Source organism: Chanos chanos, chromosome 2 (genome assembly GCF_902362185.1).
Source record: "Chanos chanos chromosome 2, fChaCha1.1, whole genome shotgun sequence".
Taxonomy (NCBI): domain Eukaryota; kingdom Metazoa; phylum Chordata; class Actinopteri; order Gonorynchiformes; family Chanidae; genus Chanos; species Chanos chanos.
This window is the reverse complement of record NC_044496.1, coordinates 25,147,152-25,160,576: the sequence shown is the minus strand read 5'-3', so window position 1 is coordinate 25,160,576 and position 13,425 is coordinate 25,147,152. Positions and strand designations below refer to the sequence as shown.

At 42.7% G+C, this 13,425-nt stretch overlaps 1 protein-coding gene across 2 annotated transcripts; it reads left to right on the top strand.

Moving 5' to 3' along the window:
- Positions 1-1,163: 1,163 nt before the first annotated feature.
- Positions 1,164-11,435, top strand: itpkcb (inositol-trisphosphate 3-kinase Cb). Of its 2 annotated transcripts, none has more exons than XM_030765920.1 (7): positions 1,164-1,749; positions 8,478-8,577; positions 9,012-9,225; positions 9,588-9,792; positions 10,231-10,332; positions 10,742-10,813; positions 11,130-11,435. In XM_030765920.1, the coding sequence occupies exons 1-7, from the start codon at positions 1,201-1,203 to the stop codon at positions 11,340-11,342; spliced, it is 1,455 nt and encodes a 484-aa protein (XP_030621780.1). In that variant the 5' UTR covers positions 1,164-1,200; the 3' UTR covers positions 11,343-11,435. The 2 variants fall into 2 exon arrangements, with proteins under 2 accessions (XP_030621780.1, XP_030621781.1); XM_030765921.1 differs by lacking the exon at positions 1,164-1,749 and adding an exon at positions 5,403-5,695.
- The last annotated feature ends 1,990 nt before the right edge of the window (positions 11,436-13,425 follow it).

Here is a 13,425-nt window from a genome sequence, read left to right as displayed (position 1 = left end):
ATTCGCTGGAGGAAGAGTACGGATTATAACACATAATGCTATGGTTTTAAAAATATGACTCGTTCACAGTGAGTTAATTTGAACACAGGGACATTTTAATGACTAAAGAAAATGATCCCATTTAAGAAACTATGTAAGTGCTGTGGAATGTGTTAAATTCTCTTTGACAAATCTCAGCTATTTTGTGTATTCAAACAAGTCTTGGTAGCTAAAAGTGTGCATCGCTTGTACAGTCGAAAAAAGGCTGTTTTAACTGCCACATTTAATGAAGGCGTACACTGGATCTTCTGATACACTTACGACTTAATTCACTTTTCCTCTCAACGCAGTCTCAAATGAATGTTTCATGGGTACAGCAATATTGACTGAATGCTCTGTTGTTATTTCTTTCAGGAACTGGACTTGCTGTCTAACAGTTTGTGCAATAACTGCCTTCAGTCGATAACTGACATGTCTTCTCTTAAACTAATTGTGCGTCACACACTTATCTCAGTAAGGCCGTTTCTTTCCGAACAGTAAATTTAGTTTTCAGTAGACCTCTGGAATAGCGATCAGTAGTAGGTGTGTTGCTCAGAAAAGTGCTCCAACTGATCAAATTGTACGGTACGCGGAATGGGTCAATTCCCCTCCGTCTCGTCGCAGTCAGCTACTGCTGGAACTAAAGCGAAAGAGAAATCGGCTATAAAACACATACGAAAACTCAGACGTGTTAGTGGAGAGAAAGGTGGTGACCGGTTAGACGGGAATCTAATGAGAAACGAGGAGTTACCGAGCCAGCGAAGCGTGTTTGGACGGGACTATGTTTTAAAGGGCTTCGGGGAAACGGAAATAGGTGGTCACAGACAAAGAAAGTTGTTGAACGGTAGGATAGAGTCGGAAACTCAACTTATCTCAACTGTCGATAACCCGCCCGGTGCCAACCATGTGCCCAAAGAGAACGGATTTTTGAGGGGCAAAACTGACTTATCCGTCGATGTGGGCTTTGACACAATACGGGTCAACGGGCTCAAATGGGCTGACCATACAGAACCTCAATGTGACGAACCAAGTGCGACTGAGAACGATGATGGGAATTCCTCGAATTGGATCATGGAGAATAATTCACATGGACAGGTCAGCGAGAGGAGTGCATGTCCCAAAGGTAGTACAGTATCTGGGGTTGCGTTACCGGTCGATACAGACCCTTTGTTGGTGGAAAATATGAATCCAACCCTGTCAGCATTTAACTCACGATTGAACGAGTCCACAAACTCTCGCGTTGTGACTCCGGCAAACAGTCCGAATACCGCCAATATTTTTGGACCAGGTGAGACATGTAGGACCTGTCCGTTCGAGAGAGAGAGACAGGATTACAAATCCAGTTTGTCGAAAGAACACTACCCTTTCGACCAGGATAACACGGCGGGCAGCCAGAATTTCTCTGGTACCATACCAAGACTAATTGTTACTTGTGATCCTAGCCCTACCGAAGACAAGCATGTGGCACAGACTACAGATATATTATCCGGCCTTGGCGGACTCACACTAGAGCAATGTTTGGACGAAGAATCGCCTTACTCGGACAGTGGTTGCGGAGGCTCACCGGTGCTGTCGCTTTCGCTACGAAAACTGTCCAGTTCATCTTCCGCCGGTCTGTCCTCCGCCTCGTCGTTTGAGGAGTCAGAGGATGACTACACTGGCAGCGACATTGAACCCAGCAGCTTGTCTCCGAGGATGTACAGCATGCTTTCCAGTCCAGAGGAAGTTGGGGTGAGTGTCTTTTTGCAGATGTGATGCGGATCAATAAATCATTACCTCAGCGCATTTTAATACCAAAGAATGTTTAAAGGATAAGCTCCTTTAATACCACACTGACCAGAATGGCAAACAATGCCCCGAGAGATTAATCTCGTTGTCTGTCACACATATACGCACATACATAGATGGTCAAGCGCCAATCTCCAAACTGTCTCGCCATTATAGTGAACTATTTGCAGCTGAGCAATCATAGACTCTGGTCAAACTGATCTGGACTCTCACTGATTTTCGACATGGACGGGTTTTGAATTCTTGAATCGTGAAAGTGCTTTGACTTCTGTAATTCCTCACACACACTTCTGCAGCCCGTCTCTACATAACTCACTCATGTGCAAGAGAGGGACGATCAGACCTGAATTCTCCTGCTCTGTTTTCAAACCACACAGACCGCCATAGAAATGTGGGGATACACCATGTGTTCATAGGGGAATCACTTCATTCTCTCATTGGTCATCATAAACACCAACTACACAAGCCTCTTAACTGATGCTCCAGATGATAACTCACCAATCTGCAGTCACGTTGTCCTCCGCGACTCGGTGCCCCTGTGCCCCCTGACGCAAATTAAAATAATTTTGAGAAAGTTTGTATGGGGTAATAAATACATGCATTTTAATTTTAAAGCCGGGAAAATTAGTTAAAGGAGTGCTTGCACAGCTCAGCTCTACTCTGCAAGCGTGTCTAAAAGGATGTTTGTCAATTTTACAGATTTAGAAAAGGCGTTTTTATGTAACCAAAGCAGATATTCTGCACCTGTATTTCATACTTTTTTCTATTCGCTGTTCTTATAAGTAGCAAACACATTTTAGTACGCGGTGGGTGTTTGGTCAGACGAAGCAGCCTAGTTGAGCGGCATGTGGATTTTAAAATGACAACATTTAAGACAAAGTATGAAAAACGCAACGTTGTGAAGCAAAACAACAATAGCAAAAAAAAAAAAAGTTAACTTCGAATCAAAGTTAACGTTTGGAGACGGCTTCACTTGTCATTCACAAGATGAAAACCGTGACAACTAAGGAATTTAGTGACGTCATTCAGGAGGGCCACTTTCAGTAAATGGTGCATGCCTCAGGCATCTATAAAAATAATATCACCAGGAGAGAGAGAGAGAGAGCAATAAATAGAGAGCGATGTGGCATAGGACATGAGATGGATGTCTTTGGCCTATTTCAGTGTATGCACTAACCCCAGCAAAAAATTTGAGTAGAACACCCTTGAACAAGTCAAGTAGTGAAGCTCAGGACTACATGCTACTGTGAAATTGGACGATGATCTCAAATAACACTATGGTCTATTTCTTCCATCTCCCTTCCGCTGTTGTCATGCACAGAGAGCGAGAGAGAGAGAGAGTGAGTGTGTGTCAAGTGCTGCTCCAAACAGATGAAAGGCTGTAAGAGAGTGAATTAATGGACTGTCTGGATGGTTTGAAGTGTGTTATGAATATGCAGTAGCCACAATGTTGAAAAAATACTGTTGATGTGGTGGGTTTGAAAGATGAATGAGCATGCTGTTGTCATGTGAAATCTTATTGCATCACTAGCAGATGTTATAGTGGGTGTTGTTGTTTTTTCAGTCTGTACTATGTTCTCTTGAGGAATGTCTGGAATTCCAAGATCTTATTCTCGAGCAAGTTAGGTTTGGATAACACAGTGGTGTGAATTTTCTGCCATGAAAAGGGGTATGAATCTAAGAGGAATTGGTAGACGATCATTTTGACTTGATTCTTAACAATATATCTACACACACACACACACACACACACAAACACACTCTCACAGTTGCATATGAAGTCATGAAGGAGATAATGAACAGGTCATGACGTGCTTGGGTTGTTTGTTAAGGGGAGGGGAATGTATGTGCACACACACACACACACACACACACACACACACGCACATTTAGTTGTGTTACATTCATTCATCAGTGAGTCAAAGTGAATCAGTACGGAGAAAATGAGTGCCAGGAAGTCTAGTCATTGTCCTTACTGTCTGACCTGTTTGGACGACATTTTGTCAGGCACTCTCCCTGTTTTCAATTCTCTCCTTTTCTTCTCTTTTTCTTAATCACTCCCTTCCAACCCTCCTATCCCTGCTGTTATTCCTGCTTGTCTTTAGTGTGTTAAAACATTTGATCACTGTATCTGGGTTGTAGTTGAGACTGACTAGATACGCAGTCTGAAGGGTGTGTTTTTTGTCAGACTCCTTGATAGTACACTTGCCCTAGGGTTTAGTGTGAGAGCTAATTTACATTCCCCATGTCAAAGAATATCTACATGCGAAAATTTTACCGCAGTCCTTGACGTCCTCACAGAACACATATATACAGAATTGTATGTGTATCTGCATGCTTACACACTCACACGCACACATAAACACATACTAATGCCATCGCTCAATGACGGCCAAGAGAGTGTGTCATGGAAAACGGAGCAGTAGGTGTTTCCGTCGCTAAGCAACATCATAACCATATATGGTGGTGGTTCTCTTTTTTTTTTTTTTTACTTCTTTTCTTTTCTCTCTCTCAGTCTCACTGTCCTCCTCCTTGTGGGGAATTTCGATAAGTAGAGCAACGATAAAGCACACGCTGACACACAGAGACACACAAACACACACACATGCGCGCACACACGGGTCTGTGGTTCCTGTGTTTGTGTAGTTGGTGTAGAGCGAGAATGAAGGGAAGTGGTTAGCGAATGTAGTCTTTAAGTAGTCTTTAAAGACGCACTCCTTAAACCCTTGTCACGACTTTGAGTTCACAACTTCAGTTGGCCTTTGTCCCACTCTACTTAACCAGAATCAAATGAAAGAATAAAACAGCTTTGTTTTGTTGTTGTATGCCATAATATTAAACCATTTGTCTCCCTTTCTCTGTCTCTGCCTCTCTTTCTCTATTGGAGAGTAGTGTTGCTCAACAGGTTTATCCCCCTCTGTGAAGGTTTGCATGTATATTAGGAATTTTTCTCAGAATAGAAATAAGGGGAGGGTGGGAGTATGAGAGGGAGGGAAGGAAAGAGAGAGGGAGGTAGGATGGGGGAGGTGTGGAAAAAAGGTAGAGCAAGAGAGAAGAGGTGGGGAAAGGAGAAGGGTGGAGTTTTACAAGAGCTTCAGTGAAGTATGTGTACTCTGACATATTTAGAAAATCAATAGTAGTGTGTCATAAGTTTCACAGCATTAGCCATAATTCCTGTTTATGTTTGGGCTTTGTGGTGTCTTTCTGCCTGAAGGTTTCTTTCCCCACCAGGCTAGATTCTCTGACCCATGATACATTAACATCAGAGAAGTCGTGTGCGTCTTTGTGTGTGTGTCTGTGTGTGTGTGTGTGTGTGTGTGTGTGTGTGTGTGTGAGAGAGAGAGAGAGAGAGAGAGAGAGAGAGAGAGAGAGACTAAGGGAAGGATTATGTGTATACATGCGTGTGAGTACGAGTATATGTTGATGCTAGTCAAGGAGTTGCTGATTGGAGGATTAGGGTCGGGGGGTGGATAAGCATGGAGCCTAGAGACAGAATATCAGAGAGAGGCAGAGGAGTGACAGATGAGTGTAAGAGGAGAGAGGATTGGTGTCACAGAGAGGGTAAGGGAGACTGTAGAGAGAGAGAGAGAGAGACAGAGAGTCACAGACAGGGTGTGAAACAGTGCTCTTTATAGATAAAGACGTGTGGATGGTTTGAAGACTGTTATGAGAGCAGTAGCCACAGTGTTAAACACATATGGTGGGTATGAAAAGCATCAGCAGGAGCTGATCGGAAAGTGAGGTCTGGATGACAGTGTCGTCTGTGTGCACAGAGGCTCGGGCTCTGAGTCGCTGTGTGTGTGACTGGCTTCGGGCACACTCACTCTCTCTGTCTGTCTGGTCCTGTGTCAGCATATGTGTGCTACTTCACTACTGCTCTGTCTGCCAGGTGAGACACACACACACACACACACACACACACACACACACAGAATCTCAACCTGAGGATATTTTCTGTTTAATTTGTGTGTGTTTTTTGTTGTTGTTGTTGTTGTTGTTGTTTTTATTTCCTTTCTCTCCTCTCATAACTGAAATGTGGGTCAGAGCTGTTTAGCAGAGACCTAAAGTAAATGACTGTAGTCTGTGCTGTAGCTGGGCTAAGACTGCAGTGACGGTAAGCCTGGTGGGGCTTTCCATGATGGCTATGGCAGATTAAACTGGACAAAGAAAGAGAGGGCTGAGTTCAGGGGTCTGGGCTCTCTCCCCCTCCAGGCAGATGGAATGAACAGAGCTTTCTCATATTGTGGTGGGCGTCATAGACACTCACAGTGACCTTTGACCTATTGTTTGGCCAGCGGCAAACCCCACTGTTTAGTGAACTGTCGTCACTGTGATGATAACCAGACCCTTCACAGGGTTGGAGATGGAGACAGTAAATAACTGATTTTGTGTGTGTGTGTGTGTGTGTGTGTTGTAAAACTTACAGTTGGGCTCTACTGTGAGAATCATTTATGCGTGTGAGTGAATGTGTGTGTGTGGTATTTGCCTTGGACATGCATTATAGCATGTGTGTGTGTGTGCAAGTTCTCAGAAAAGACAATGAAAGACTCGGTCTAGCTGTCGCCTGTCAAACATGCAAAACGAAGCCTGTTGAGGAGTCTGTCCCGGTGTGGGGAGATGAGACAGAATTTCTCAACTATGAACCAGGGTGGCGTGGCAGCCAAACCAATAGAGTGCATAATGCTTGAAGTGAGGCTATATCACAGTGTTCAGTGCATCTTAACAAAGTAGAGAAGGAAAAAAGAGGCCTATAACAAGACCCAGTGCAGAGGAGAAAGAGAATGTGACACCACTGTGAATAGAGAGAGAGAGTGTTAAGAGAGAAAGTTGGACACAAAAGGAGGTGGGGAGAGGTTTTTAGGCGTGACTGAGGTGTCATCTGGCCCTTTTGACCAGGGTGTCAGTTGGTGGGGGGGGGGGGGGGGGGGGGGGGGGGGTCTCAGATTTACAGCTAAGTGCTGAGAGAAGTCTGCCAGTCAGGGGCCTAGAGAGAGGATGGAAGGACTGAAAGGTGACTAGAGAGGAAACATTAGGAGAAAGATGGTAATGAAGAACTGAGAAAAGAACGTGTGTTGGAGGTGTGTGATCTCTCCACCTTTCTGTATTCATCTCTGTTGCTCTCTGGTTCTCTCACAACAGATACAAATGCACACTGACAGATTTCAACATAAGCAAACATAATTAACCTTAAACCAGTAGATACCCTTTAGTCTCTTCTTTCTGTTTTAACAATTTAGAGAAGTGAGGAAATGTGCTGTTCATATCTCTAGCTTGTTTTTATTTGTAGTCTGCTATTTATCTGTAATAATGTGCAGGATCAGAGCCCAGCTCAAGATCCTTGTTTTTAAATGTCTAAATTGCATTAGGCGTTAAGCAGTTTGCCACACTACTGGAAACCTCTCTGAGCGTTTCCGTTTTGTCCTTGTGCAAACTGTCTCTCTCTCAGAGCCAACAGATCAGCTTTGCATCTACTGCCGTGTGTGTGTGTGTGTGTGTGTGTGTGTGTGTGTAAGTGTGTAAGTAAACCAAGCATTATAGTAAGGAGGACGCAAGGAAAACTTCAGATGTGTGGGAGATGGTGGAGTGAACCTGTATAGGTGGATTACGTGGGTGTGTTTCGCATGGTTTCGTGCATGTCTGTGCGTTCAGGGCAGAGCTACATTGTGCAAGGTGTTGGGGTGTGCGGAGTGGATTGCAAATTGCTGTGGGGCAGCCAACAGTGTGTATGTTTGTTGATTAGTTTGACTCTTCACTGAATTTGTGTGTGTTGGAGAGTGAGAGAGAGATGGAGTGCCTTCCTGCTGTAAGGATGGACAGTTGGAAAGTCTGCGATTATGAGTGTGTATGTGTATTATAGAAATGCATCTGACCGTATAATTGACAAATGCAGTAAAGAACACCCAGTCAGTGTGTCAATGAGAGAGAAAGACAGTTGGAGGTAGCTGTCTGTCTGAACAGTGGAGCATAGAGATTAAGCTGATTAAGAGATTTGACTTGTTGCACACTCACTTCTGTTTTTTTTTTTTGGTTTTTTTTCGGTCTTAATCTGTGGCAAATGCTAGTGCGTTTCAATCCAGGCATAAGAACATGATGTTTACCTGAAGGTCTCTTGCTGGGGGCATGAACCTGGACACACAAGAATGCGTACACACACAGACTTTCCTCAGTATATCAGTATCTTTACCTCACGTCATTTCCCACACTCGTTCACTGTTCTTAATCAATGATTTGCTTATAATCAATACCACTGCTTACTGTGTGCGTCACGCCCTTCGATGTGACCTCGCGCTGTGCTTGTGTGTGGCAGATAAAGTCTTTCCCTGTGTGCGTGCTCTTGACTTTTCCAGGGCCTGGGAAAGAAGACTGCCTATGTGTTGTGTACAGTGACTTGGCCTATCTGATAAATATTTTATCAGAGAATTAGAAGTGATGGACTTCACATTAGTAGACCAATCTACGTCCTTCCAAGAGACAATTTTCCACCTTACTGATGTCGCACAGTAAATGGGGCAGACGTGACAAAGAAATTGCATCTGAAGTAATATCTACACCAAATTTTTGTGTTACAGCAGGTTCATGCTTCCGTGTGTGTGTATGAATATTGTTTTTATCAAATATTTATCATCTCTCTCTCTCTCTTCCTCTCTGTGTGTGTGTGTGTGTGTGTACAGACCAAGTCGTGGAAAAAGCTGAAATCCATGGTGCATTACTCACCATTTGTGGTGTCCTTTAAGAAGCGTTATCCATGGGTGCAGCTTGCTGGACATGCAGGTCAGATTATGTTTCAGTTTTGTCATCTCTCTCTCTCTCTCTCTCTCTCTCTCTCTCTCTCTCTCTCTGTGGTAGTCTGTTAAATAGCTATATGTAAGTGGGAATTAGGTTCCTACTTCCTTATTGAATGTTATCACCTATCTAAAGTTTCAAGTCCATTTTTGTGGTATCTGTTTCAACCCCTCATAAACTAACTCTCTCATTCTCTTTGCCCCCCTCCACTCTTTGATCCCTGTTTATCTTTCTGTAATCTCCAGTTTTTCCCTCTGTTTTTGTTTCCATGGAATTGTACTGTGGCCACCAGTTAGCCTTTTATCTGAACGGAGATAAAAATAGATCATTGCTGCATTACATTCTGGTTAATATTTCGTTGTTGTTGTAATTTAAGTAAAAAACCTGTCCTTCCTCTTTGCCTTGTATGTGTGTATGTATAGGTAGTTTCCAGGCGGGGGAGAATGGAAAGCTTTTGAAGAAGTACTGCGAGTGTGAGCAGCTCTGTCTGCAGAAGCTGATGCATGATTCCCTCCGGCCCTTCGTACCTGGTTACTATGGCATCGTCCAACGTGACAATCAGGACTATAACCTGATGGACGACCTGCTGGCTGACTTTGACTCGCCCTCCATCATGGACTGTAAGATGGGCAGCAGGTGAGCTTATTGTTTAGTATTCACCATAACATTAAGAAACTAAATAAGTGCATTTATTGTCTAAAGACCATTGGGAAAAGTTTATCCATATTGTAAAATCTTTCCTTGTCTGAGAAAGACTCTCTGTCGCATGTCTCTGCTTAACAAAATAACACATTTTACTTCCACCCACTCATTATAATCCATTTGAACTAATTATGGGCTTTATAATTTGTTGATTACGTAAGTGTTGGGTTTGAATGCTTTTTAGGAAATAGGAAATATTGGCTCAAACTTCCGTCAGCAGAGAGGCTCTGACCAACATGGTCAAACTGCCATGATAATTTGCATTTTCACTATCCCTGTCTGTAATTCCCCATCAGGACCTATTTGGAAGAGGAGTTAGTGAAGGCGCGAGAGCGGCCAAAGCTTCGCAAAGACATGTATGAGAAGATGGTGGCAGTTGACCCAAGTGCGCCCACACCAGAGGAGCGGGCGCAGCAGGCGGTGCTGAAACCACGCTACATGCAGTGGAGAGAAACCCTCAGCTCCACCGCCACACTCGGCTTCCGAATCGAGGGCATCAAGGTGGGCAACACACATTGAGAGCATGACTTGCAGTAATCCTAGCAACCACCAGAGAGCTGGTCTTGCTTGTTTGAGAATCAGAATATATTTAAGATCTTCTGTTTCGAATGAAAAATGTCATCGTCTTATTGCGTAATTTAAAATTTAACAAACTGAAATCCAATCCTGCCCTCCAAGTGCATGTGTCACCGGTGTGTTCGTCTTTCTCAATGGGCTATCAAATACAAAGCAATGTATTTATGCAATATCCTGTATACTTTCAATAGACATGCAAATAGGTAGATATTAAAATGAATGGTCTTGTAAATGAAGCTTGTGGACACATAATCAGAGATAGAACCATTGTTTGCAGATGATTTGACTGCTAACACTTTGTTTCTGAAGAAAGGGGGAAAAAAACATATAATTTTACACCCTTCTTCTTCTCATTCTGTTTAGAAAGCAGATGGAACGTGTAATACCAACTTTAAGAAAACGAAGCATAAGGAACAGGTGATGAAAGCCCTGGAAGACTTTGTGGATGGAAACGTCCAGATCTTGGTATGTGTTATGGGACCCAGAGTTCAATGAGATACTTAATGGAGCCAAGCCTTGTGCCAATGATGCCATCCACAGTTATGAATTTTTATTGGGAATTTTTTGTCAAAAGGCCACAGAAAATACAGTTTCATAATGATGGTGTTGAAACTGAGACCAACAGCTAACTCAGATGTTCAAAACAGCAAATATCAACTGCTTCTGTACGCTACTATAAAAAGAGACCAGCCTCCGTAGTACGGCAAGTTAATTAGGACCACCTCATGGTGATAAAAATAGACAGAGTGTAAAACACACTTTGAGGGAAGTCAAGGCAGATGTTTGTAGGTCCTCGTCATGTTCAAGGCAGATGTTTGTAGGTCCTCCTCATGTTCATGGCTTTGATTCTTTCCCTCATCTCTCCTCATGGTAGAAGAGTTACCTGCAAAAACTGCAGGAACTGCGTGGTGTGCTAGAACATTCAGAGTTCTTCAGGAGCCATGAGGTAAATACACTGCTTCCTATAACCTATATTACCTATAACCTATAAACCATTGGACAGATAAAGGATGCTCTACTTTAAGACAGCTTTTTAATTCACGTTGCTCTGGTGACATCAAGGATATCAACTAGATGTTTTTAGAGTTTTTATTTTGTTTTGGTTTTTTGTTTTTTTCCCTTATGTCATCATGAAGCAGCCTTTACACATAGGATACGCATCACTTTCTCTCAATTAATCTAATCATGGCAGCCATGTGTGTGGCAACTGAAATGAAAAGAATAAGATTGTTAGTAATATGTTATCAAACTATGTTCTGCAGGTGGTGGGCAGCTCCCTGCTCTTTGTGCATGACTGCACAGGACGCGCTCGCGTTTGGATGATTGACTTCGGCAAGACTGTGCCCGTTCAACCTCCCCTCACACTGGACCACCGCACACCCTGGGTAGAGGGCAACCGGGAGGATGGTTACCTGTGGGGCCTGGACAACCTGATCCTCATCTTCAGCTCCATGCTACCTGCCACTGCCCCTTAACCCTGAGACGGTCTCACTACAGCAGCCTCACTGCAGAGAGGAGCAGTCTCTGAATGGGTGAAGCGACTGGCCTGGCACAGAGAGAGAAAGAGAGAAAGAACAGAGATGATGCAAGTGTTTTGTGTTGTGAATTAAAGAGAGGATGGAGAAAGAGGGAGAGTGATCGATGAAGAGAACGACAGCGATATGGTAGAGGAAGAAAAAGACAGAGAAAGAATGACAAAGAGAGAGAGACTCGAATTGCAACCACTCATCCAACACTTTTTCGGTTTCTCACCTTTCCCTTTCTGTCTCTCACACACACACACACACACACACACACTCTCCTATAGACAAACATGAAGATGTACTCCCATCAGGTGGGTCTGTGGACAACCGTCTTTTGGAGAGCGATGTGAAAAATGTTGGCGGTATTGTTTAAAGACATTGACAACACACTCACTCACTTTTAGCGCAGTGTGCTGAAATCTTGAGGTGCCTTCAGAAGGACAAAATTTTATTTTGATATGGACTATCAGTCTTTTGGTTATGCATGTATAACTTTTTTTAACGAAGATTTTTAACACTAGCACACTGGAAATTATTGGTTGAATATTTTCCATTTCCTTTTTTTTTTGTCGCTGATATATCTTTATTTAATCTGAAATGCTGTGACACACAGCTCTTCTATGTACCATGAACTGTTTTTGTACGACTAGAGGGGGAATATTTCTGTTGGGGTTTTTTTTCCCCCCTTTGTATTGTTTTACACTTTCAAAACACCCATCCAGTATATTACAACGCAGTACTTCAGTGGTTGCCAAGATTGAGATGTAAATTGTGAGGCATGTGCAAACAAATTCTTAAAACTTGCCTTCAGTTACAACTGCAGGGAAATCACACAGATGATAAAATCGCTAGCTTTCAAGTTATCTATATTTTAGTCATCTGCAGAATTGTAACCTGGCCCCTGAAATAGCTTCTCTAACTTCACACTGTTATGTAGGGTGGTAAATAGCTTCTCTAATTTCACACTGTTGTGCAGGGTGTTTTTTTTCTGTGAATGCATATGCTCCCTGATTAACTGTTAGTATTAGAAGGGAATACAAGAAGTCGAAATGAATTGAAATCGTTTTACAGAGTCAGTCAGCCCCTGTTGATCCGCTGATTGTCAGACATGTTCAGTACAGTCCCTGCACGCATTCCTAGTGAAGGTTTATTGATTATTCAGCAGACGGCTCCAAATAAAACAGACTGAGTGTTATGTACGGAGTAAAGCCGTCAGCTATCTGTCAGTCAGATAGCTGAAACATCCATTTTTGACAGGCCACTGTACAACTATTGGTCTCCATATGCTTTGGACTGGATTTCAGAAACGGTTTAGAGAGAGAACATGTAGTACGTTTCTGCCGTAGTTTTCTTGTGGGACTGTGGGTTCATTTTCTGTCCAATCGTGCTGAATTTCTTCAGGCTAGAAACTGTATCTAATGGGAAAGCCAGCTAGGTTTAGCCAGGCCTTAGTGGTTCAGTGTCCATGAGTGGGCTCTTTTCACTTTGTGTGACTCCTCTGTGGCTGGATATGTTTTATGACTTCTGTCAAGTGTCCCTGAGGGATTTTCTTTTTTACACAAGTGCTTTGAATTATCTCTCGTTATCATCCTGACAAAAGAAAAGCAATGAAACTGGAATCTGCAATATTCTTGCTTTTTGATATGTGGGGAAATTTTAAAGTAATCACATTTTCGTTATGTTTTTTTTTTAACTTATGGGGTTTTTTTTTTGATAAGGGGAGTTTATCAAAATATGATGATAACCTAACTGCTCCACTGCACCTCCTGTTGTATTTAAGATCATAAACATCCAGTCCCAAAATATCTGCTAATAGATGAGTTGAACCACAGTACAATTTTAAATCTTTAAAAAAAAAAATACTTGAGCAGTTTGATACGTGGTGATGTTAGTTCACATGACGACATTCCAACTTTCCTCATTCCATTATCAGTTTCACACATTTGTACTCGCTTCTCATACAGAAAATTTTCCAAAGCATGAAGGAACAAACTCCTCCAGAGGAGCAAAGCTTTGTTTACATTAAGTATTATGT